This window comes from Streptopelia decaocto, assembly GCF_964273445.1.
Source record: "Streptopelia decaocto genome assembly, chromosome: 15".
Lineage (NCBI taxonomy): Eukaryota > Metazoa > Chordata > Aves > Columbiformes > Columbidae > Streptopelia > Streptopelia decaocto.
Genome location: NC_138670.1, coordinates 14013766 through 14039565, shown reverse-complemented (window position 1 = coordinate 14039565; position 25800 = coordinate 14013766). Strand labels below are relative to the sequence as shown.

The 25800-nt window shown below is 54.7% G+C and overlaps 1 protein-coding gene across 5 annotated transcripts; it reads right to left on the bottom strand.

Moving 5' to 3' along the window:
* Positions 1 to 104: 104 nt before the first annotated feature.
* Positions 105 to 9307, bottom strand: P2RX6 (purinergic receptor P2X 6). 5 transcript variants are annotated; one of them, XR_014185447.1, is made up of 13 exons: positions 9154 to 9307; positions 8907 to 9048; positions 8659 to 8730; positions 6406 to 6481; positions 5669 to 5762; positions 5309 to 5389; positions 4556 to 4697; positions 4248 to 4357; positions 3693 to 3786; positions 2622 to 2687; positions 961 to 1038; positions 399 to 494; positions 105 to 286 (listed from the first exon to the last, which is right to left on the bottom strand). XR_014185447.1 is itself a non-coding variant. In XM_082066005.1 (12 exons), the coding sequence occupies exons 1-12, from the start codon at positions 9288 to 9290 to the stop codon at positions 456 to 458; spliced, it is 1131 nt and encodes a 376-aa protein (XP_081922131.1). In that variant the 5' UTR covers positions 9291 to 9307; the 3' UTR covers positions 105 to 455. The 5 variants fall into 5 exon arrangements, 3 of the variants coding, with proteins under 3 accessions (XP_081922131.1, XP_081922133.1, XP_081922132.1); XR_014185448.1 differs by having other exon boundaries at positions 105 to 325; positions 405 to 494; XM_082066005.1 differs by having other exon boundaries at positions 105 to 494.
* Positions 9308 to 25800: the final 16493 nt, after the last annotated feature.

Genomic DNA, 25800 nt, shown 5'->3' with positions numbered 1-25800 from the left:
CATCGCATCAGGAAGCACACAGGGCACCACGAGGGGCAGGAGCAGCAGCGCGACACCTTCCAGCCACCCCCGGGCTACAGACAGAGCTCAGCCACCGCCCGCGTTCTGAACAGCTTTATTGCATTGCATCCCTGTTTTACATGGGAAATCAAGGCCCATGGCCATCTGGAACGTGAAAAACACACAATACTTTAAACTTCTTGTGCTGATCACAGGCCAGTTTCTTCCCCGCAAGCTCCAGCTCCTGCAGCAGCTCTGCAGCACAGCTCTGCTCGGTCACCAAGAGCTTCTGCTGATGCAAATGTGTCTCCAGGAAAGGCAGACCCTAACCCCAGCAGCACACAATGGGCCAGGAGAACTGGGCCATCTCCACCCAGGCCACAGCCATGCCCCATCACACCTACCCGGGGGTCACTGGAGGGAACGATGCTTGTGACGGAGCAGTCCCGACGTCCCTAAGCTGCGGCCTCAGTCTTACATTTAGGGGGTTTTGCCTGAAAAATGAACAGGGGCATCTTAGCATCCCAGAAACAAGGGGCCAGCTCGGGCAGGTCGGCCCTGTGCTGCTCTGCTCAGCTCCACGCGACCACGTTCATTGTTTGAGGTCCCCACTCCACTCGCAGTTTGAGATCAGGCACTAGAACGTTTTTTCCTCCGACAGGACGGGGCAGCCCTGGGGCAGCTCCAAAGGAACATTCCTGCTGGGCAGTGCCAGAGCGGGAAACACACGTGGCAGAACCCGTCACTGACCACAGTGCCAGCACCACTCAGACCCTCACACATGGAGCTTGGCACGATTCAGTCCGGATGAGGGTGAATAAATGTGGGGCTGGCTCAGGTCTGTACAGGGAAGTCCTCCCAAATCTGCTCACTCAGATTTGAGTGAGTCCCAGCTTTGAGTCCCCCCAGATCTGCTCACTCAGCTCCAGCCTCAGCTCTCCCAAGCAGCCCTGTCCTTACCTCCTCGAACTTCTCTTTCCAGTAGAACTCGGCCTTTGCATCCAGGTAGAGCAGAACCAGGTCACAGAGCACCGTGGCCTGCGGGGACACAACCGCAGCAGGGTCGGCAGTGACGGTTCCTGCGGGAGCCCAGGCCACCCGGGCAGCTCCAGCAGGTCCCTCTGCCCCCCCCCGCTCCCCGGAGCCGTAGGGTCAGACGGGCTCATCTGAGCTGCGCCGTGTGGACGCAGGGCGAGGGCCGTCCGGCAGAGCCGCTGTCACCGCCACGAAGGGACCGGGATGAGCACATTGGGGAGGAATGAGAGGGCTGGCAGGGGAGCACAGGGCCCCCATCACTCAGCTGAAAAGCTGCAGAAGTGCTCTACAAGGGGCTGCCCCGTCACAATGACCACCACTCCCCATCCGTGCCGGAGTGGGACAGCGGCTCTGTCACACGAACACCGAGCGGAGCTGCTGCTCTCTGCCGCTGGCGAGACAGCCGGCGCGGGGCAGCGAGCGGTGCCCCAGCAATGCACCTTCCAGGGTCAACAGACACCCAGCGCCATGAGACGTGCCCCGACAGTGCTCAGGACCCCAACCCAGCAGCATCATTACAGTATCACAGTATGTTTGGGATTGGAAGGAACCTCAAAAGATCATCCAGTCCAATCCCCCTGCTGGAGCAGGAACGCCCAGGTGAGGTCGCACAGGAACATGTCCAGGTGGGTTTTGAATGTCTCCAGAGAAGGAGACTCCACAACCCCCCTGGGCAGCCTGGGCCAGTGCTCTGTTACCCTCACTGAGAAGAAGTTTTTTCTCAAATTTAAGTGGAACCTCTTGTGTTCCAGCTTGATCCCATTACCCCTTGTCCTATCATTGTTTGCCACCGAGAAGAGCCTGGCTCCATCCTCATGGCACTCATCCTTTATATATCTATAAACATTAATAAGGTCACCCCTCAGTCTCCTCCAAACTAAAGAGCCCCAGCTCCCTCAGCCTTTCCTCACACGGGAGATGCTCCACTCCCTTCAGCATCTTTGTTGCCCTACGCTGGACCCTCTGCAGCAGTTCCCTGTCCTGCTGGAACTGAGGGGCCCAGAACTGGACACAATATTCCAGGTGTGGTCTCCCCAGGGCAGAGCAGAGGGGCAGGAGAACCTCTCTGACCTACTGACCACCCCCTTCTAACCCACCCCAGGTACCATTGGCTTCCTGGCCACAAGGGCCCAGTGCTGGCTCATGCTCACCCTGCTGTCCCCAGGACCCCCAGGTCCCTTTCCCCTACACTGCTCTCTACTATGTAATTTCCCAACCTATACTGGAACCTGGGGTTGTTCCTGCCTAGATGCAGGACTCTACACTTTCCATTGTTAAATTTCATTAGGTTATTCCCCGCCCAACTCTCCAGCCTGTCCAGGTCTCTGATGGCAGCACAGCCTTCTGGCGTGTCAGCCACTCCTCCCAGCTTAGTGTCACCAGCAAACTTGCTGATAGTGCACTCTATTCCATTACTGCGAACAGTGACCAACAGGACAACAGGAGCTCAGACCCCACCAGGCGAGCTCTGCTCCCGGGCTGCCCGCACCCAGAAGCCTCACGCCACAGGCAGGCAGGGAAACAACAGACAAGCGGCAAACCCCAACCCACGGATCAGAGGAAAAGAGCAGGCGTTGAGTACTCACGGCTCCAAAGAACGTGATGCCGGTGCCGAAGCTCACAGCAGCAGGAATGATGCTGAACTTGCCAGCCTGGTGAGAAATGGAGGGGGAAGACAGCGGGCACAGCGGTGAGGGCTGCAGGACGAGCCCCTGGGCAGCGAGCTTAAAGCCAGGGAGGTGCTGCGGGAAACCTTGGTCATTTCTTTGTGCCCAGCTGCAGGAACCTGGACCCAAAACCCCTTCGGCTGGCTAAGACAGGACTGAGGCAGCTCATGACTTGGTGGCAGCAGAGGTCACTGTCACCAGCCTGCTGCGGGCACAGAAGGAGCTGCATCCACCAACGCCATCCCAGCAAACAGGGCCCTGATGTGACGTGTCCCCCCCCTGCTCAAAGGAGGGTGGCATCTCTGAGGAAAGAGATTTTTGGGTTCCCACCTCTCTCCTGGCTATTCTCTCTTGCTCCACACCTCCCAGACCTGGTCTCACCACCCCGAAGTGGTGCAACCTGTCCTGCACTGCGTGCTTGGCCCTTTTCAAGTGGAAAAGCCAGTGCCAAGAACAACGGATCAGCTGTGGATGTCACCTGGGGTGACCAGTCCCCTCGGTGCAGGCTCCATCTCGCACAGGCGAGTACTGAGTTTGTCAGGGATAGTGCACACAGAGAAGCATCAGCCATGACCGTGCCCATGCCTTTCTCCACAAGGGGACAGTTAATCAAGAAAGGATTAATTGTCCAGGTTCAGAAGAGTTCTTTGCCAGGGTGTTCCCACCACGGGACCCTCAGAGATGCCAACAGCCCCTCTGACCAGACAAGCCCACCTTGCCTACAGGGCCCAACATCTCACAACGCCCACGTCAGATCCTCAACAAGAGAAGCCTCCCTGCTCAGGCCATTACCAAGAAGCTTCTCTCCTAATGGGAGGCACTGGTTTTCCCTGCTCCGCTTGGAAAACTCTGTAAAGAGGTGAAGAGCTCACCAGGGTGAGGAGCAGCGATGCCAGCAGGGAGCCGTGGGGCTGGCGCAGCAGAGAGCAGCAAGGTGCAGTGACAAAGCAGCCGGGACCGTGCGTGCAGGGTCTGCGGAGGAGACGGTACCTGGCCGTGCACGGAGATGTCGAAGCGGATGCCGTAGAGCTTCAGCAGGTTCCGGTGGAGCTGCCGCTGGGAGTCCCAGTAGTAGGAGGCAGTTCTGTGGGAGACACTGGATGCGGCTCAGAGAGCGACAGCAGCAGAGGGGAGGGCTGCCCGTGTGACACAGCTGCGGGGGCTGCCGCGTGCCTGTGCGCACCTCGTGTCCCCTGGCAGGCTGGGACGCGGGTGATGCAAGTGCTGCTGTCACTCGCTTGGCTTCGGCAGCGGCGCATCAGCGTGTGCCCAGCACCCAGCCCGGGTCCCCGGGAGCACGCAGCTCCCAGTGCACCCAGCTCAGGGCCAGCACTGGTGCGCACAGCCACACGTCCCCGCGCACAGGCAGGCGTTGCCCTCCACAGCTCCAGTGAGTGGGAACTACCACGGCACCCCAGCACTGACAGACCCTGCGCTGGGCTACCGTGTCCCCTTGTCCCTGCTGCTCCTTGCAGAGCATCACTCAGGGAAATGCAGACATAGCACAACGACCGTGTGCTCGTCCCACAGCCCCAGCGTCCCCACCTGAAGTTGTAGTTCCTGTCCTGCAGGCTGAAGGAGTACTGCGGCTGGCACCGGGCCGCGGGCTGGTCCAGGTCGCAGTCCCACTCGATGCGAACTCCAATGCTCCCCCCCTGCAAAACACATTTTACTCCAGGTGTGGCATAGGATCAGAGATTTGCTGAGTTCTTTACTGTTCAGTTGTTCTGAATCACACAGAGATCACATCATTCCTTTAGCATTTCAGGGGTCAGTCCTGTTTCCTCTGCTCATGCCCACACCCTTGTGGAATTTGCAGTCACCTTCCATACTTTAAAAGGAAAAGCGGATACCAGCAGTGCCAGGTCCCCAAAGGTCTCTCCTGCTGCCTCCACCATGTCACGGACACGGAAGACAGGGCAGGAGGGGCTGAAGAACGAATCGTACAAGCAGGTCTTGAAATAGGTGGGGTCATTGGTTTGCAAAGTGTTGCACCTGTGAGAGGAGAGAGAGAGGGAGATGTCCGGGGTGCAGGGGATGTGGGAGGACGGGGAGCCCTGCAGCAGGGCACAAAGGGAGACCCTCCCCTGGAGCGGGACCCCAGCGCCCTGCAGCAGGGACACAGTCAGCGCCTCTCTAAAGCCTCCGTGGAGGGAAACTGGCCCTGAGGGATCACACGTGGAGTTATCACCCTTCACAGCACCCGCTATATCCTTCCCCTCCCAGCCTCTCCCACCTCTGCGGCTCCTTCCCCCGCGGCACCCGCTCCCGCCGCTGCCATAGGGAATCCTGCGGCCGGGGGCTGCGCGGCCAGGGCGGCCCTTTGCAAAGTGTGAGCTCAAACAAGACCTCGGGAACAACCGGCCTTGTCCTGCTCTGCCCGCGGTGCTCTGGAGAGCTGGGAGCACAGCCGTGCCCCTACCCCATCCCATCGCTCTTGCACATGCTGCCAAAGCACCAGGAGTTGTCCTGGACACACCGTCCGCAACCGTAACCGCCCGAGCCTCGTCTGTCCCGCACGGCACGGGGCTGCTCGGCCCCGCGGCAGCGCTCAGCAGAGGCTGCACCAAGCTGCACGCACGGGGGCCAAGGAGCATCGTACTTACTTGGAGAAATTAAATTTGGTGAAGTGGACGGTATTCTTTATAAAGAGAGTAAAATTCTCCGCCTCAGCCAGCAGAGGTTTCCTGGAAAACAACCACCACCACGCTCGGATCCTGCACAGTGGCCCTGGCACGTCCCCATTCCCCTTGCTATGCCGCCTCCCCCACAACCCCAGGACTTCGGCTACAACAGAGAGTTGCAAGAAATGCTCTTGTGTGAAGTTCCCTGGGCTTAACTGACTGGTAGGTGAATGGCAAAGGCCTCGGGGGCCTGGCTGCCCCCAGGCGAGCGTGTTCAGAGCACTGGTTACATAGAGAAGCAACCAAAGCTCTCGCCGCCAGTCCCCTGACCCTGTGCCATACCTGGGCAGGGTGCTGTTTTCCACAGGACACCAGCCATAGATCTCACAGGTGGAATGGGTGGTGTTGAACATCACACACTTCCCAGTTTTTATCCCTAGAAATGAGAAAACATATATAATTGACTATTCCATTTTGAAACGTTTTCTGTGCAGCTCCCCTCCCAGGGTTAATGTCCTGGCCACTTTGTTCTCACAACCTGAACCTCAAAGATGACCCTTCAGTGTTTTCCCCACACAACAGCCTCCCTGTGAGCCCTCCCCTGCGGCTGAACCACGGCGGCTGTTCCACCAGGGCCGCCCTGTCCCGTGCCGCCTCTCCTGCCCCCCGGGGACACAACAAACCGGGGCAGTTCTGCACGCCGACCTCCTAGAGCTGAAATATCCTTTCCAGCGGAACTCACATGGGCTGCTAATATTAATCAGCGTGGATTAAAAGCCAGGCTTTATTACAGAAGGAAAACCTGCCAATCGCATGGCACGGTGGTTTCAGCTCCAGCGCCAACATCAGAGCCGAGCAGCCCTGCACTCGCCGTGACAGCGTCCTGTGCCCGCGGCACCGCCTCGTCCAGCCACGACGGGTCGCTGTAAGGTTTTGCCAAGAAAAAATGCCTGGAGAGCACTTCCCCGCACAAAAAGCACTGAACTTGGGCCATCAGGCACCTCTGTGGACCTGTTTGCTACTAAGCATGATGAATTAAATGACTTTATGTTTTTTTTTTTTAGCAAAACACCCAGTACCATTGCCACGAGCCACTGGGTTTCCCGTGGGACAGTCCGCATCTTCTGAGCACGCGGCATCGGGGACGGCGGCGCTCTGCGGGAGACAGAGAGAACCGCGGTCACTGCGCGGCCACCCAGGCCCCAGGTCGCCCCCCACGGCTCGTGCTCCTGCTCCTGCTCCTCCAAGCATGTCCCAGACACTTAGGAGCTCAGATGCTCCTCAGAATTCATTGCATTTGTGTTGCCAGGACAGGCGCAGCAAAGATGCGCTTGTGTTGTCAGCAGAAATCTGTGCATCAACTCTCGGAACCTCAGGGCTGAAAGGTTTCTATTTACTTTCCCTAGTTACAAATATGTATGATTTATCCTTGATCTTATCAGAAACAACTGCTGATTCCCAGCCCTGCACAGCTATGCAGCGACGTACTGGTGGCCAGGAAGCAAAGCAAACCTTCTTGGAGAGCAAACCACCAGTCGCACCATGGGTGAGCAAAGAAGGATGAAGCTTCTCCCAAAATCTAACGCCCCTCTCATGCCCTTAGGACACTTGGGGCTGGGACCCGCGCCGCTCACTCGCACATCCATCAGCAGCATCTGGAGCGGTAAGAGCTGAGCACAGCTGGATGTGCTAAAGACCATGATTTAAGTGAAATGGTCCCTTAGCCCCAGAGCTGGCACCTGGACAGAGCGGATGCACTGACTGACACCTTCTGGCTCCGAGTCTATTTGGATCATCTTCATTAACCTTCAGAGTGCCTTGCAAATAGAGGTAGAAGGTTTCCGACCACTCAAAGTATTGGAGATCAATATTGAAAGGTCTCCCCAAGAGATAAGTCAGAGCTCAGCCACAACACAGACATCAACCGCTGGAACAGCTTGTCCTGTGCTCAGGCGCTGCCCCTGGCCCCAGCCAGACTTTCCCCTGCTATGCCAGCGCAGAACACTTTGGTAATTAAAAATATTCAGAAACTCCTGCAAAGTCAAATGCTGACACTGCTAAATTTTCGAAGCTCTTCAAACACGAATGTCAGCTACAGCCTCAAAGCCAGGAAGGTCCAGGAGAGCAGCACGAGGTGAAGGCTGCGGCAGGCACCCAGACACACTGCGGCACTGCAATGGGATGAGATGCTCTGCTCTCTCTGCAGCCTTGGCTTGCACACTGCTAACCAGGCATCCAGAGACACCCGTGACTGCCCGCCAGAGAGCCCGGCAACGCTCTCTGGCACACGTCTTCCCCTGGGGACACTCCTGCAGCTCCCAGTGCTTCAGGAGTTCTCAGCGTTTTAAAGAGGGATCATTAGTACCATTGGCCCCGACCCAAAAACCCATGTTGTTACTCCTCTTCTGCAGCCTCTGCAGAGCAGCCCAGCCTGGCAGCACGGGGCGAGCTGGAAGGCAGGATCGGGCCGGGCACGGCACAGCAGATACAGCAAAAGCCAAAGGGACCACCAGGACAAACAGCGCTTGGCTCGGGCACAAGGTGCCAGCAGCGGCTCAGCTTAAAAGCCACTTGCTCCTGTCTGCCAAGCAGGGTCCAGCTCTGGAGTTCAGCCGAGGAGCTGGCCCAAGTCCAGCCTTGAAGGAAGATTTGTCTCTGAGAACATATTCCATTAAGTGTGGGCTGCCTGGGAAAACGTGTGCTCTGCTCCTCCTAAAAATAGGACCCTGCGATGGGAAGGATACTGGTCCTGCAGCAGGGAGTTACAAAGGAAACGAGACACAGGTATCCATGGAGTGCACACGTGTAAAAGTACCGTGAAAAACAGCAGAACAGAGGTGAGAGAATGGAGCAGCAAGCCAAGAAACCACAACACATGTGAGACTCAAGAAGGAGTGCAGGTGAGAGAGGTCTTTGCCGGGGTCGGCTGTGCCGATGCCAGCTGCAGACAGAACAGCAATGGGGCGACATGGCTCGGGGTCCCCGGGGCAGAAACCCTGCACAGATCACCCAGTGCCACCAGCCCCCGGGCAGCACAGAGAGCTGGCAAGGACCCCACCGACCGTGTCCCTTGTCCTGCTGGCCACCACAAGTGACCCCGGCCAGACCTCTTGGGTACACATCGTGCTTCATGCAGGTATGACAGAGCAAGTGCAAACGAGCGAGCAAGATCTACAGGAACAATGAGAATTATGGAAATCAGCTTTTTACAATGAAAATCCATGTTTCCCTTCTGTCCGGCCTTGCCCTGGGTTTTGCTGAGCTCGGGTCCAGGTGCAGAGCAGCAGATCCAGCCCCGCAGCACTGCGTAAGGACCAGCACAGCTCACGTACCTCGGGACAGGTGCCCTGGGCTTGCTGTGCTGTGGCAATGAAATTGGTCACCAGAAAAATCACGTCTTCTCCCTAGGAGGCAAGCAAGCAGCTTCAGCGGGGGACTCGCACCCTCACACTCAGCAGCATGAACTACAAACGTCCTTTTTTTTGGCTTTGTAACGTACAGCGTTAACGTCGCCTGTTCCTTTCCCAAAGGGTTCTCCCGAAGCTTTGCCACCCCGCCCTGCCCGGGGTCCCGGCCGTACCTGCGGGGGCCGGGCATAGTCTGCCGCGTCCCACAGCCGCCGAGCCGTGCCCGCCACCGCCGCCCCCTTCAGCTTGGTGACCACGGCGGCGCGGGGGGCGCGGTCGGTGTCCTGGTAGCCCTTCCGCACCAGCAGCACCCACCTGCGGAGGGGCAGGGGCGAGGGCGCTGAGGGGACCCCAGGGACACCCGCCGCCCACGGGAGCGTCGGGCCCTGGGGGCGCCGAGGCGGGAGGGGACCGCCCTACCCGAGCAGGTAGCCCAGCACGCCCAGCTGGAGCAGGCGGTGCAGCAGCCCGACCCGCCGGTTCCGCGTCAGCGCGAACTTCGCCGTCTTGTAGTCGAGCAGCCCGCCGAGCGCCGACCCCGGCCCCGCGCCCGCCATGGCGGGACTGCGCGCGCCCCGCCCCGCCCCTCGCAGCCCCGCCCCTCGCAGCCCAGCCCCGCCCCTCCACAGCACCGCCGCGCCCCCCGCGGCCCCGCCCCGCCCCGTCGCCATGGCAGCAGCGCGGCGGCTCCGGGCCGGGGATGGTGGCCGATGGGACCGAAGGCTCCGGTGTCCCCGGGTGGGTGCAGGGGAACGCCGGGCTTGTCCCACCAGCCCCGGGGGGCAGCGGCCTGGCTTGGTCCCGGGCCTGGGCCGCGTCCCCGCGGGGCTGGTGCGGGAGCAGCCGGGGCGCAGTGGGCGCTGGGGCTTCGTGGCAGCGCTCGGCGAAACCTCCGCCAGCGCCCGTTCCCCGCAGCACGGAGCCGGTACGGGGCCGTGTGCGGTCTGCAGCGCGGCCCTGCGCTCCAGCGCCTGCGGCGCGATGGGCAGCCCCGTCACCCCAGCGAGGGACACGGGGCCCTGGGGCGACAGGGGCTGCAAACCCATCACCTGCGAGCCGAGCTGCGGCCCCGCGCCACAACCCGTGCTTAATGTGCGCTCTCATGCCTCATTGGTGACAGATGCCAGTCACAGCATCCCAGAATGTCAGGGGTTGAAGGGCCCTGGAAAGCTCACCCAGTGCAATCCCCCCATGGAGCAGGAACACCCAGCTGAGGTTACACAGGAAGGTGTCCAGGCGGGTTGGAATGTCTGCACAGAAGGAGACTCCACAACCTTTTTCATCGTTTTTATGGAAGGATATATTATTTTTTAATAACATAAGCAAAATGAAATCTTTTGAACTTAAACCATCTGCAGCGTTTGCTTTCCTGGCCTGGCTTTAAATGATGTTAGAAGGGGAATCTTTTTGTATGATTCTGCAAAGGCCAAGGGGAGCTGAAACAGAAACATCCAGAAGAGCTTTGGGAAGCCAGTGAAACTGCAAATGACCCGCTGTGGGGTTTTTTTTCTTTTGTTTTTGGGGTGTTCCTTTTGTTGTTGCAGGGTCCCAAGGCTCTAGTTCTCTCCTTGCTGGTCAATACCTTTGTCCTCCCGTTAGACCTGGGAGACAACCGGCTGCAGGGAGATGTGGTGGCTGCAATTGCGGAGAAGCTGGAAGAAAACCGCTGCATTTCAGGTTTGTGTTCCCTGATCTGCCGTTCTCCAGCAGACACTTTGCTGTGGAGGAGGAAATGGTGCTGGCATCTTTGTGGATTTAACCAGTCCTGCTGGCAGTGACCCCGTGTGTGTGACAAGGACACCAGAACTGGGTGCCGTTCGAACGGTGAGTGCTGCTGTGTCACCTTTCCCCACCTGTTTTCACAGCAGTTACTTTTGTGAGGTTAGGATGCCACTAACTGGAGTCAGCCCTGTGCTGTTATTCCTGCGAAGCTGCTGGAAAGCCAAGAGAAAGAGCAAGTTTCTGTTTGAATTGTGGATCAGAAACATCCACCTGAAACTCGGATTATTTAGAGGATGTGCTTAATAATTGTTAAGGCTTTGTAAATTGAATTTGCACAATCGGCATGTAAGAAAACAGGGCTTCTAAGCAGGGAGAGGTGGAAAAGAAGCCCATCTAAAGCGAATCTGCAAGCAGCCCATGTCTGCTCTGCCCAGGGACGTTTCATGTGTCAGACACCTCTGTAGTATTAGATTACAGATACTGCAGATCCGGGGAGCAGCAGCACAGCGGCGCTGTCTGGATTCAGGTCTTGGCCAGGCGGTGCTGTGTCCAGAGGTCGTGGTTTTAGTCTCTGCTTTTCCAGCACCGATGTTCCTGCCCTTCATTATTTAAGAAGCGAGTCCCAGTCGCACACGCCAGCGACGGGCGCTGTGGGTGACACGTGGCGAGGGCAGCGGCGGCAGCTCCGGGGATGTGGGTGGTTGTGCCGCGTGCACCCAGAAGCTGCCAAACCTGAGGCTGTGACGTGCAGAGCCAGTCCGGGGTCCCCGTGCTGGGCTGTGTGACCAACCCAGGAGGGGGCTGTGTGGAGCCCCCGCCGTGTCTCTGTGTCACATCTTTCAGCACTTAATTTAATATCCTGCTTCAGTGGCTGAATCTCCAGGCCCCTGCCATGATGCAGGCAGAACTTCACAATAAGCCGTGCTGGTTGCTGCACTGGGGGATATATTTTATTTACAAAGAAGGTCAGTTTAGACAGCTGAGAACACAACTCATAACTAAGGCAACGCTGATCCCCTTTGCCAGGAAGTCGGCGTGGATGAAGGGGACAGGTTCTGTGCTGTGAAAATCCCTGTTAACGTGGGATTTCCTTAGTTTTGTTTTCTGGTGGTTGCATTCAGTGTTAGAGGGTCAGGCCTCTCTTACTTCTGTGCACAGAAAATTCATTCTGTATGTGGGTGGGTGGAGAAGTTCAGGCTTTCATACTTGGGTCTCAGTGTCTGTCTTCACACCATTGCTGTTCTTCTTCAGCTTTGCTGTCTCTCCCAGCCTACATTATTTTTTCCAAGCCATGATGAGGAACCAGAAAACCCACTAGAACTTTGCTGAGTGCAGGCTGAGCGTGGAGCGGGAAGCACAGATGTGCAAGAAGCACTTGTGTCTCATGTCCCATAGTTGTGGAAAAACTTGAGTGAGCCCATCTTAGGGACAGGCTGTGAATTCAGAAGTGAAATTCTGCTGTTCTGACTAAAATACTGTGTTAGACCAGGTTCGGCAGTCTCATTTGGCAAGCGTGGCACTGCGTAGAGGTCAGGCACCTCCCTCGTATCGACATGGTTTGGTGATCTGATGATGTTTTTTCTCTCCCCAGCTGTTGATTTATATTAGGAGTTGAAGGAGCTAAGGCCTTTTCCACTGTGTTTCTAGAAAATACTACAATTGCATCCCCGCAGCTCTCAGGAAATGAATTTGGGGATCGTGCAGCGATGTGTTTGGCGGATGCCGTCACAGCCAAGCGGATGCTCTGGGTCTGAGTCACAGCACGTTTGGTGACGGGCAGGAGGTGCTGTGGCAGGTACAGTGCGGCTCCACGGACTCGCCTGCCTCACACCTTTGGGGAGCACGGCTGGTTAATATTTTCAGTTTCCTGAAAAGTATTTTGGGCTGTTTGTTGGCACAAGCGGTGTCAAGCTATTATCATTAGTACATCTTCATCTCTGCCTTTTCTTACAGCTTTGCAAGCTTTACCTCTTCTGTTCCTTCCCCTGTTCTTCCTATTTCCCAAGTCCCGATGGTCTTCTTTCACAGAACATCATTTGCTTTTTTTCTCAATCATCATTTCAGTTTTCACAGGTGTGTAAAATGCTTAATAAGAGCAGAAAAACCCCAGCAGAACGGCGTTTGCCACCAGTGCTCCTGTCTGTCTCCGTGTCCCCGAGGGGTGACTGCAGGGGCCAAGGGGGGTGAGGGTGGAACAAACTGGCGCTTGTGCTTCCCTGATCCTCTGCCACACTTGACAGCCTGTGGTTTGGGGACTTCCTTTGCTGGTGACATTGGCCACTTCTTTTCGTGCTGGTCTGCACCTTGTTATTGCATATCGCTCTTTTCCTTTGGCTCCTGGTTTTTAAGTGCACTGTTATTTAATCCTTACAATCCTTACACTCTCGTGATGCCATTGCTAATCCCTGACTTTTCAACCTTTATGCTCATCTCGTTTTTGCACCTTGCTGGCAGATGCTTTGTCTTCTCTGTCCGTGTCTGTCCTTGGTAACCCCAGCCATGTGTCCTGCTACCTTCTCCAGGATGAAGATTCACAAATCTCCCAACTCCTGGTCTCACCCTACAACGGTGCTCCAAACCGCTCCACCCCCACACTCTGTGACAGGGGCACACTCAGAAAGGGACACACTGCATTTTTTTCTCTCCCATGCCATCTGTCAGATGCACATTCTCCCTGGGTTGTGTCTTCCATGAAAAATTCACCATCTTCTGTCTATCCCCTGCTTTACAATACTAAATCATCACACACCTCACCTGCTGTGGCCCCCTCCTTGAGGACCCTCTTCACTGGGCTTCTCTGGCTCACATGAGGGGAAACAACCGTTTGCTGCATTTGCAACCTGATTTATTGTCTGGCACCTTCTGCTTTGTGTTTATGGTAAACAAGGTATAAAAGAAAATAATATGTTGTAGTTTTAGTTGCCAACCTAGAGGTAATACAGAGTTGCAGATAAATACCTGAACTACTCTGAGCTTCCTTTTAACTCTTAAACTTAGTCCTTTTAACTCTTAAGCTGTTTGGCTTCGTGGATTTTTTTCTTAGTTGAAATTCTTGCAATGGCGATAGCAGAAAACATCGAATTAAAGGACTTTAAGATCAGCTGGAGTCATTTCCATAGCGAAGGGGCAGCTGCCTTGGCCAAAGGCTTCAGGGTGGGAAATGCTTTCACTCCTGGTTTTAAAATCTAAGAGCTCACATGAAACTTTATCTGTTTAAACAAGCGTGAATGCCGTGATGTGCTGCTTGCCTTGTGCCCTTGCTTGTCCCACAGCCATCTGTGAGATCACTGGGATCATGTAGACCTTGGAACTAAGAGACTAAAATCATCCATTGTCTGTTGACACACTGTGTATGTTTTATTTTCTCTATTTCTAGTTCTTTCCCTTTTTAGAGTAAAAATTACTATAATGAATATTTTAATTGTTTCATTTCACTTCTGATTCATAAATCAATACAGAAACTGTTTTGTCATCTACATACAGTTTATAATCTACTAAAAGAAAAAAGCCTCTCATTGAAATAAGAAGCAGTCCTCCCAGCCTCTTGGGCTGAAAGGGGCCACTGAAGTGATTTAGCTTCACCTGTCACATCATACAACTCACACGTGCCATCCAAGGTGTGGTGCAGCAAGGCTCCAGGTGCTTTTTGGGCAGCAGAATGGCTGGTGGTGCACAGAAGGATATTTCTCCAGGGCTGAGTCAAGCGACAGGGAGATTTCAGTTGTGTGTTTGTGTCGCACCACAGGCAAGTGTGTTCCTTACAGTGTTTCCTGCGGTGGCTTTGGCAGCAGAGGAGCAGCTGCCCTGGGCGAAGCTTTTAAAGCCAGCAAAGGAAGAGCTCAGCGCCGGGTGAGCCGGACCCTGGTCCTGCTGCTCGTTCCCTCCCGCCCCGCAGTGCTGGGCAAAGCCTTTCGGGTCTGTTACCTGCAGAGTGCGCAGGTGCGAGAGGCAGAGGGAATGTTACAAAACACTGCTGGTCTCATCCCAAGTCCCAATCCATCTCCATAAGCTTAGCGTCGCTTCCGAGGGGCTGTGGAATGTGGATGGGCTGCGGGGAAGAGCATCTGGGAATTGCACAAGGCCTGTTAGAGGATGTTTAGGGGAGGAAACCAGGTGGTCTGGGGAGGAACAAGCATGGAAGAAGAGGTGTGCACCTCTTGTGCGTGTTTGTGACCGTGCAGACGCAGTCAGCGCCGCTGCTGGGGCCGTGGGCCGTGCCAGCCTCGCCTCAGCCGCGGGGTCTGGCAGCTCCGTACTGCTTCCAGCCTCCCGGGTACAACTGCTTAGCTGGAAGGAGTTGCCCTGAATTCCTGCTGGATATAAAATGTTTTCAGTGCTGGGTGAAGCAGGAGGTTTCATATCTTTTGCCTGAGCGATGTGCATACGGAAAACCTGTGTGTGAACTGTGCCTTTTGTCTGTTTTTAGCAACAACCATATTTCAACGGAAGGAGCTCTGCACATTGCAGCTGGCCTGGAGGAAAACAAGACTCTGAAAAGACTTAACGTGATTAACTTTCCTAGGAAGGTATTAGAGCCTGTTATGCATATTTAAATATCAGTGATGCAAGCATGTCCTGAACTTGAACCCCACAGAACAAATCCACAGCAGAACGCTTGCCCCAGCGCGTCTCCTCCCGCGCTTCCCCAGTTGCTGTGTGATCTTGTTAAGAGAGAGGGCTGTGTCCAGCACCTTCCGCAGCGAACAGAGATTGTCGGGGGTCAAGACCCCGGCATGGGTTCTGGCCTACGGCGACGGAGGAAGAAATGCGGCCATCCGATGCGGATGATAAACATGCTTCAATTTATTGATACAGAGCACAGACTTTTATAGTGGTTCTATTAATTATGCCTACTCGTCAAACACCGATTTGATAGCATATGTAATGAGCCCATCCCAACATACATAATGAGTCCATCCCCTTCTGTGGCCCCCCTGGTATGTGAGTTCCCTCGTTATCTCGGAGCTGCCTCCTGGTACTTGTTTATCCAGGCCTTTCTCAGGAGCTGCCTCCTGAGACTGTGAGACTTGTTTATGCAGGCCTTTCCCAGGCAATACCTTCTCACCCACCCTTGCTCAGCTCATGCTAACTGAGGCCTACTCATGCTAACTAGAAAAGATCCTCTCCGTAGAGAGGGTCTCATGCCCTTTCTCTCTTGGCCATTCTCCAACAAGAGATCTCTGCGAGCTTGCCTCTGTTCTGCCTTGTCCTGCAGCACGGATAGCATCCTATTTCTGCACCAGTAGTGTCCAGCTTGGTGTGGCAGGTGGCACTGGGGCGGCCACTTGAGAGTCCTTGGTCCACTGTTAAGAGCGCTTGGCGTATCTCACCCACAGGGGACCACTGGTACCATGAAGGATCATACAAAAACCCCTGTTATATATCCTCCTGCTGTTTCTTTTCTGACTCTTTCTTTCATGCTGTTTCATTTTCTGACCAGAAATCCCACGCAGAGTGAAGGTTGCTGTGGGGTCCTCAGGGCTCTACCAACCAATTCTAGTGCTGGCGTGGAGACCTGGACTTGCCACTCAGTGTTGCACGAGGAAGAAGAGGGAAGGCAGAGGCTGAATGTGTAAGCATAACAAAGAGCTGCCGGCGGGATTCCGGCTCTGGCGTTGTTGCTGCCCGGTGAGGACTCCATTTGGAGGGCAAGGTCCCCGACGTCAAAACATGGACACATCTGTACGTGCCCAGGGCCGGTTTGTGTGTTTGCAGCAGCACTGAGGTGCACGAACGCAGCAAACCGGTGTCGCTCAGGCTGTGGGCAGCAGCAGAGCTCAGCCTCGGTGAATGGCGCTGGGCTCTGGGGGCAACCTGGCTGCCTGGGAATTCAGAAATTCCCTTGGAATCTTGAGCTTTCTGCTGTGACAATGCAAAGAATTTTGAAAGCGTTTCTGTCCCATTTCTGATGAAGTCGAATGGCACTTGCATGGCACAAGAACTTCCACTTGAGCATCTCCCCCATTTGTGCGCGGTGCCAGGCCCGAGAAGGCCGCCCCATGTCACCAGGCAGCTCTCGGTACAAGGCGCCTCGTGCCCCCTACCAAAGAGCATCCCTTCTGGAACACAGGCTCTGTCTCAGGCCAGTAGCCACTTAATGTCCTGAGGATCAAATAGTTCACAACTACTTTTAATTTCTAAAAAGAGAAGGCAGTAACTCATTTATTGAGGAGGGATTTGTCTTTCCTCACTCGTATTCAATGTGGGTGACTATGTCTGAGTTGATGACACAGGTCTGTTCACAGATGGAGGTTTAATCAACGGTATTCACGGCAAAATTAACACACCAAAGTGCAGGGGTCTGCTTTAGGAGCTCTGCTGACTGTATTGACAGTGTCACCAGGGACCACACAGGGGGCTGTGGTGGTGACCTCGGAGGAAAGACATGCCCTGCAGTCACCAGATTTTCATCAGGTGGTTCTCCTTCATGACCCGTTGCTATGACCAGTCCAGACATCTGTCCTACCACCCGATGATCCCTGACACGCTGAGTCTTCCTCTGTCGTTCAGTGCCTGTCCCTTGTGCCTCCTCCTCTCTAGCTGCTTTAACCTCTCTTCCTGCAGACCATTCTTCTGAGCTTACTATCCATCCTGGCTTTGTCCTGATTTTCTCTCCAAGTATTTTTTTATTTGTTCACTTGTTTTTCACCTTTATCCACTTCAAGTCACTGTCTTTTGACAGTACAGTGAGGAGCTTGTATGAAAACCCTTATCTTCCCTTGATTTCTGTGCTGCTTCATCATCAGTTCAGCTCTTCTGCTTCTTGCCTGGGGAGCAGAATGCTGCTCTTGAATCTCATACCTACCCATAATGTTGGTGTTGGTGAACAGCCCTGGATCTCACAACCTTGTGTCAGAATTCTGTGTTTAAGAGAGCATAGAATATATTGCAATATCTGTTTTCTGAGGGAGGGTAAATCACCACATGCTTGCTTACCCGTAGTGACTTTACCCTCTAGGACATGCCTGTGAACGAAGAGCTTGCAGAGCGCTGCGATGCTGTGAAGGTACTCCTCCTACATCTTCTTCTCAGATAGGGTGGAAACATGAAGTTGCAGAGGAAAAGTCAGTTGAAGGTTGAGCTTCGGAATCAGCCCGAAGCGGCAGGAAACCGCCAGAACACAGTGGCTGAACACCAGTCTCCTTGGGGCCGCTTCTTGAGCGGCTCTGCCCAATGCCCCGGCACGCTCACCGAGCCTGTGGCACAAGGATGTGCCGGGGCAGTGCTGAGGCAGGATCTGTGTGAATATTGGCTGGTATTGGGGAGTTTTTCTGCCTTTTCTCTTTAAGATTTCGGCTACAACCGGCTCTGAGTCTCTTCCAGCACACGCAAGAGCATCCTCAGGGGTGAGAGTCCAGTGTCTCCTTTATAATCATCATGTTTGTGTGCAGGGACATTTCTCTGGTGGAACCTCATGCGCTGCAGCTGCTGCTGGTGCTCAGACCCACAGCCCCTGAGCACGCTGATTACACGGGAAGCACAGTGCTATCCAGAGATGTGCTGTGCAGAAATGCTTTCTGCCTGCGGCTGCTCTCCTGCTGCACAGCCACGATTGTCTTTGCTGTCAGGTGCAGCTGTGACTCGTTTCCAGGTGCCTCCCAGCACAGTTCCTCAGCCTCACATGGAGCCCAGGCTGGATCGTGGCTGCTGTCCTTGTCTCCTGCTGTGTGCTCTTGCTCTTGTCACTGTTGGGCAGGGTGGATGCTACAAGCTGCCTGGAGAAAGGCCAGGTGCTCGGTGCCGGTTCAGCCGTGACCACAGCACGGGCTGCAGCTCCTTCCCCTCCCCGGGATGGATCCTCCCTGCTGGGACACCCGGGCGCTGCGGTTCAGGGAGCTGTGGGAAGCACCTCTGTGCTCTGCACAGCCTGCATTGTCTGCTCTCCTGGGCTCTGGGAAGAGCTGGTTTCTTGCTGCAGTTTCTTGCAGGAGGGAGAGGGCTGAGGGTGGTCACAAACAGCTCCGGTGTCCGGCCTGGGGAGGAGGCCAGAGAGCCAGAGACCAGCGGACCCTGCGGTCTGCAGTGCTGCCTTAACCCTGTCTGGCTACACTCCAGTAATGGCCTTCGGTTCCCTGAAGGCTGATGGACCTTGTTGATAAAGTGCTTGCAGCCATCTCAGCTCTACCCGCAGCTCCAGCTGGGCAGGGCTGGTCTGTCCCCAGGCATGTCCACGTGCTGATTCTGGTGTCCCCTGCCTGGTTTCCCCTCAGTTCCAGCAGGACAGGGAACTGCTGGAGAGAGTCCAGCGCAGCCACCAAGATGCTGCAGGGAGTGGAGCATCTCCCGGGTGAGGAAAGGCTGAGGGAGCTGGGGCTCTGGAGCTGGACAAGAGGACACTGAGGGGGGACTCATTCCTGGGGATCAAGATGGAAAGGGGCAGTGTCAGGAGGATGGAGCCAGGCTCTTCTGGTGACAACCAGGGACAGGACAAGGGGCAATGGGTGCAAACTGGAACACAGGAGGTTCCACTTAAAGATGAAAAGAAACTTGTTGGGGGTGAGGGTGTCAGAGCCTGGCCCAGGCTGCCCAGGGGGGTTGTGGAGTCTCCTTCTGTGCAGACATTCCAACCCGCCTGGACACCTTCCTGTGTAACCTCATCTGGGTGTTCCTGCTCCATGGGGGGATTGCACTGGATGAGCTTTCCAGGTCCCTTCCAGTCCCTGACATTCTGTGATTCTGTGATTCAGTCACTCACTGACACAGCAGGTGATGGGGTCTGGGGACACCCAGCAGTGCTGTCCGGGGAGCTGGTGTCACCCCTCTGAGAATTCAGCCCGTGAGGGCAGGGCCGGAGCTCCAGACATCCCCTGCTGCTCTCCTCCTACCTGCCGCTTCCTCTGGAGCAGGAGTGTTATCAATCCCTTGCTCCCTTCCATATCTCATTTACCTAATAAATGTGCCTTCTGGTGAAATTGTGCTTACTGTTAGATCTCAGCAGAAGGTGTTTACGCTCTTTATTTTGAAAATAACTCTATGCAGTTATGATTTACCTGATGGGGTCTGTCCTATAAATGTGCAAAATATTTAACAGTTATGTATCTAATCAATAATGTCTGTGCCTTGGGTTCACGCTTGTCTGCTCACACCATTTGGAGGAGTCTCTTGCATATTGAGAGGTCTGTAAATATGGGATGTTTCTAGAAATTCCAGAACCCTCCTGACACCCCCTCTACCTCTAGATGAAAAATTCATGTATCTAACACAGAAACTGTTACATGGCTTGATTTAAATCAATATGAGGACTTATATTTTAAAATATTTAGTCACCATTTATTGCTTCTGTTACATCCTTTGACCCTGATCCTTCCGATAATCTCCAAAGAAGAGATGCAAGTTAAAATCATATTAAAAGTAAGGTGGGTAAAGGATTCTTACACACCAAGTCCATCCTTATTCACCAGCTGGTGTAACTAGGGAAGATCCACACATACATATCAGTTCATTAGTCACTGCAGTCAGAGCTGGTGTTGTTCTCTTGTGAGAATTAAGCTTAACAAATCAATGCACCAAGGCACCAGGTGAGCCAGCAGCGTGTTATGGGGTAATATAACTGGGGTGTGTATAGAATCACAGCATCATTTCAGCTGGAAGAGACCCTCAGGATCATCGAGTCCAACCATAACCTAATTCTGGTACTAACCCGTGTCCCTGAGAACCTCATGTCCATCTGTCCAGCCCTCCAGGGATGGTGACTCCAGCACTGCCCTGGGCAGCCTGTTCCAATGCCCAACAGCCCTTTGGGGAAGAAATCGTTCCCCAGATCCAACTTCAACCTCCCCTGGTGCATATATTGAACATTCAGTTGTCCTGTGGGTTTGAAGAGAGCGGGAGGGAGCTGTGGAGACCTGAGCTCCTGCCTGTTCCATGCACAGGCAGGATCGTGCAGGCAGGATCACGCAGGCAGGATTGTGCAGGCAGGACCGTGCAGGCAGGACCGTGCAGGCAGGATTGTGCAGGCAGGATTGTGCAGGCAGGACCATGCAGGCAGGATTGCGCAGGCAGGATGATGCAGGCAGGATTGCACAGGCAGGATTGTGCAGGCAGGATTGCACAGGCAGGATTGTGCAGGCAGGACCATGCAGGCAGGATTGTGCAGGCAGGATTGCACAGGCAGGATTGTGCAGGCAGGACCATGCAGGCAGGATTGCGCAGGCAGGATTGTGCAGGCAGGACCATGCAGGCAGGATTGCACAGGCAGGATTGTGCAGGCAGGACCATGCAGGCAGGATTGCACAGGCAGGATTGCGCAGGCAGGACCGTGCAGGCAGGATTGCACAGGCAGGATTGCGCAGGCAGGACCATGCAGGCAGGATTGCACAGGCAGGATTGCACAGGCAGGATTGTGCAGGCAGGATTTGCCCCCCGGGGCTGCAGGGGAACCTGCAGCGGAGCTGCCTGCAGGGGTTGTGTGCAAAGCTGTAGTAATTTGCTGTGCTTTGGCAGCTGCTGCAAAAGCTTATGAGGAATTAACACATGGAGCCTGACACCAGGAGTTGTACCGCAGTTATACCGAAATATCAGTTATTCCCAATTTACCTGGCCATTTCCCGGCTGGTATCACTGTTCCTCTTTCCTCCAAACTCAGCTGTGTTTCAGGTTAGGAACTAACCCTGGAGTAACTCACCAGAAGATTCGCTGAGTCCCTGTCCACAGTGTCATTTCCAGTACTGAGCATTGGTTTCTTTCTCTGAGCATTATTTCAATATTGTTCCTTTCTGGTTTCTTTACAAAACTGCCATGTAGCAGCTGGGTGCCCTGTGAAGGTATTGCGATACGACAGCACTGCCGCCTTTCCAAGCTCCTGACCCTATCAAGGCACAGAGCTTACACAAATACCTATTAATTTTCACTAATATTTTTTTCCTTAATTCTTGAGCAGCTCCCGCTTTTATCAGTGTCCTTTTGAGGCTTTGAGTTTCCTTTGCACCCCTCTGCCTTCCGGAAGGCTCAGCCACCGTGTGCTCCTGCAGCCCTCTGGGTTCCTCCAGCTGCTGGATTGTTCCTGGGAAACGAGCATTAAAGCTCCTGGGGAGCTCGCTGGTGTGATCACAGGGGTGACCAGAGAAGGTGTAGCTGGAGTAGCTACTAATAAGCACGACCTGGAGGCCGTGCTGGGGCAGAGGATCCTGCAGTGCGACGCCGGGCTGTCCCCTGTACAGAACAGAGGTTTTGCGTGAACACTGTGATCTGCTTTACAACCCTGAGCGTGCTGTGGTGCTGCGGCTCGTCCCAGCAAGGACGGGGCTGCGGTTCGGCAGGGGGGGTCCCAACACCAGCCGTCCCTGCTCGCTGCAGCCCGTTCCCACAGCAGCTGACGGGCCTTTCAGAACCTTTCGGGCAAAGCCGTTATTGCTGTGGGGAAGTGTTTCTAGTCTCTTGCCTAAATCTCCCTGGTGACAACGTGTGGCAGTTGCACAGCCCCCTGAGATGTGGAGCCTTCAATGGGGCAGCTGGTGCCTCTGCAGCATCTTTTGTGCCCCACTGTGCCTGTCCCCGCATACACACCCAGGGTGGTACCAAGGTGCTGACAGTCACATCCTCCCCTACCCCGGGCAGGGTGACTTCACCTCCACCAGCTGGGGGGGCAGGAGGGGTGGGACCCTTGACTGGGTCCTTAATGGGACCCTGAGTCGGTTGACAGGGTCGTTAGCAGAGGAGGTGCCCAGAGTAGCTGCAAAGCTTCTGGACCACGTTGTAACGCCCACAGCCAGGTCTGACCAGACTATAAAATGGGGTCCCTGTCGAAGGCCCCCTGGGAGTGGTCTTTTTGGAGCAGTGGGTCTGTGAACAGGAGCCCTCCCCTTAGACTGGGACGCTGTCTAAGGCGACCTCCCAGGACTGAGAGCGCCTGACCTCCTCGTTCGGGTGAGTGGTTGTTTACTGGATATACCCTTGAATGAGTCCTTGCCAAACCCAGGCAAGTGATTATTTCTTGTGGTGCACTGAAGTCAGAGGGCTCTGGTTTTGTTTCTTGTGTGTGCATGCACATTGTGGACCCTCAGTATTCATATGTTGTTGTACCCCAATAATCTCCTTGAAATTAATAACTTATGCTTTTTCTATGGATAAACAACATTTAATCCAATTCCTTGTATTCCTTAAACACGTGTTCATTAGAGCATAAGCAAAACAGCGCTGGGTGCGCGGGGGATTCACTCCGCCCAACACGCACCCTTTTAACAATAAGAAGTGTGCTTAAATACAGTATGGTATTACACATTCATAATGACCCCACAAACGCCTATACATATTCATGACCTTTCCCGCTTTTTATTAAAATGAGTCTCAGATAACCATTTACATATTCCCCTCCTTGACCCTCCCCTGTTGCGCCTGCGCAATGTCACTTGGTGAATCTGAGGAGGGGTCTTTGGGGGTCTTTGGATGAAGCTCCTTCAGCTTCGTCACAGTGGACTTTGTACCTTTGGCTCATTAGGAGGAACTGGCTGGAACCCAAGCTACCAAACCCACTGAAACCAGACTGGCGCCTCCTTTTTGCTGTAAATCTTGGGTATCTTGTCTCCTCAAGGTTGCAGCTGGTGCTGTAAAACTTCTTATCTTGGCATTTAATGAAGTCCTGCTTTTTTTAACACAATTAGTTACATACAGCTCTAAAGTAGATATTAATTATGTGGTTTAAAACATTAGCTTGTTAGTAGGCCCTTATTATATAGTTGCTTAACCCTTAAAATGTTAGTTTGCTCTATCAATATAAGTTCCTAAACAAGTTTCATAACTTTTTACATAGAACTTAACCACCTTTCCCTTTTCCAGGTTCAGAGTCCGTGCCTCATTTGGTTATACCTGTAAACATTAAACATCTTAGCACGAATCACAACTGCATTTTTCACATCCTCGACTGATACCTGAACCTGTATTTTCTGTTGTTGGAGTACTAAATAATTGTATAAACCCTGTTTCTAGATGGTTTATTGGCTACACTTTTCTGGCTAGAATAAAGTCTGTTCTGGAACTTATCTGCCTAAAACTGACTTCGGGTGCCTCTGTGACACAGTTTAAGTCCATCGCTTCTTGCCTTGTCGGCAGTGCATGTGGTGCACATTTATCCGCCGTACTTTCGTGGCTGTGTGGTTGGACACCGGCACGTCTGCTGTCAGCAAGAAGCTTTTGCTGCGGGGGTGAGACCACGTCATTCGTGCATCCGCTTACACAACTCGCTAGAAAACGTCAGCGCCGTGTGGCGAGACAGGGCAGAGCTGTGGCCCAGCGCGGCCGAGATGCTGCTGAACACCGGCACAAACGCCGCCGGGATGCTCGGAACCCCGAGCTCCGCACCCGGCGGCACGAAGGGACGAGGGGCTGTGCCATCTTTTGAGGCCCCTCCGCTCCGCTCCGGCGCACGGAGCAGATCGGCCGCCCTGGCATCTCGGGCTGACGCGGGTGTTACCTCATCCCTGGCTGGATCCGCAGGAGGAGGAGGGAGGGGGATAAGGGGGGGATTACTTACAGCTTTCCCAGCCCGGCTGCGCTGCTCTCAGAGCTGGGGGCGGGGAGGGGATAATTCAGAAACACAAGGCTGGGAAGGGATTTAATTAGGACACTGAGCTGCTCTCTCCCGGGTACCAGCCCCGCAGCCTCTTCCAGTGCTCGGGGCTGCCCTTGTCCTCTCTCAACCACGGACAGGGCTCGGCCGGCTCAGATCCTGCCGGTTTCAGCAGAGCCTCTGTGGTTGAACTGTCCTCGAACCAGCGCTGGGTGCACCTGCGGCTGTCACCCCTGCCAGAGCCTGGTGACCCCGCGGGACCCCCGGACCTGCCTCTGCGGCCCCAAGAGCATCACCAGCTCCGTCCCCTCCGGTCCCCCCCAGAGCTGGGCTGGGGACACCCCCCGAGCTGCGGCTCAGGGCTGGGGGAGCAGGGACAGGCTGGGTCAGCGTCACTGACATTTAAACACTGGTGGGCAGCATCCCCAGCATCCATTTTCTCCCTAGTACAACCCCCACGTTATTCCCCATCTGAATTTTTGTTGCTTTTGTCCCTTTGCACCCACTTTGTGAGGAGCCGCCAAACCAGCTGCTCCTCCACCAGCCCTCCCACGCCACGCAGGGATTATCAGCCCAGGATCACCATAACCCTCTTACCCAGCCCGTGTGCTGGGGCTGCTCCTGCCCGCGGTCCCCAGAGCCCACCCCAGGTCGCCAGAGCCCACCCCAGGTCGCCAGACCCCCCTGGTCCCCAGAGCTCCCCCAGGTCCCCAGACCCCCCTCAGTCCCTAGAGTCCCCCCCAGTCCCCAGAGCCCTCCCAGGTCCCCAGAGCCGCAGCATCGGCCATGACACTGCTGACCCACATCCCGCACTGGTGCTTTTCAATCACATCGATTTCTGTCCAGATCAGCCAGGCCGATGAGACCATTTCCACGAGGCCCAGAAAATACGATTTTTTTAAAACCAATCTGGAGACAGACCGATACCCCTGTGGCAAATCGGTGTGAAATGAGCCGCGGTGGAACAGCCCGGCTGTCCCCTCGCGCTGTGGAACGGGGTTTGTGAGCCGCACGTGGGGGTGGTTCGCTTCTAAATGCGGCTGGATCACCCACGGGGTACAGGCGGGGAACGGGTGTTCTTCCTCCCGCAGTGACAGGCTGCCATCTCACAGCACTGCTCGCAGTGTTCTGTTTGGACTTTGTTTTTATCCTGCAGAGACAATTTTCATTGTAGGAGGGCTCCCTTGGGGGCAATAGATGCTGACAACCCCCTTTTTTTGTGGACATTAACAGGTAGACAATTTAAAATCAACATTATACGCCTGTACAGGGCACATTACTGCAATAACATGGTGTATGGCACAGATGAACCAAACAGCTTTGCAATCCTATTTAAAAACCCCCCACAAGTGTTCTCGGGAGGGCACACTTGCCTCCCAGGCTGCCCTTAATTATGTCTCAATCCTTTAATTCCCTCTCCGGGCTGTGCAGGGGGTACCCTGAATCCACGTGTGCTTTTTATGGTGCAGCCTAGCAGTAATTTCTCTGCATTTTTACAAATGAACCTTTTAAATAGGTTATCAGTGGTTAGGAGGCTCATCTGACAACTCTGCGATCTTGGCCGGTTTAAAGGCCAACCGAGAGCCGCGCTGGGTGCGCCCGGCCCTGCCGACAGCCGACGCCACTCTGCAAAGCGGCTCCCATCGCCTTTCCTCCGAAAGAGAACAGAAGGGTGGTCTCTCTGTTAGGACTTCACTGCTCCTCCCAACCCTGCCCTGGGCTCCTTTGCTCCCGGTTCATCACTACAGTTCTTTCTACTCGCCTTTATCCTGCTGACAATGGATTTACAGCAGAGATTAAAAGTCAACAATTGATAAGGAGAGTTAAGTCTATGTGCCTCC

Bases quoted from the DNA above. Each gene is read 5' to 3' on its own strand.
- P2RX6 (XM_082066005.1), bottom strand. From the start codon at position 9,290: ATGGCGGGCGCGGGGCCGGGGTCGGCGCTCGGCGGGCTGCTCGACTAC. The intron at 9,049-9,153 runs GTAGGGCGGTCC...GCCCCTCCGCAG, and splicing joins GTGCTGGGCTACCTGCTCGG to GTGGGTGCTGCTGGTGCGGA. The intron at 4,698-5,308 runs GTAAGTACGATG...CTCCTCTCACAG, and splicing joins ACCAAATTTAATTTCTCCAA to GTGCAACACTTTGCAAACCA.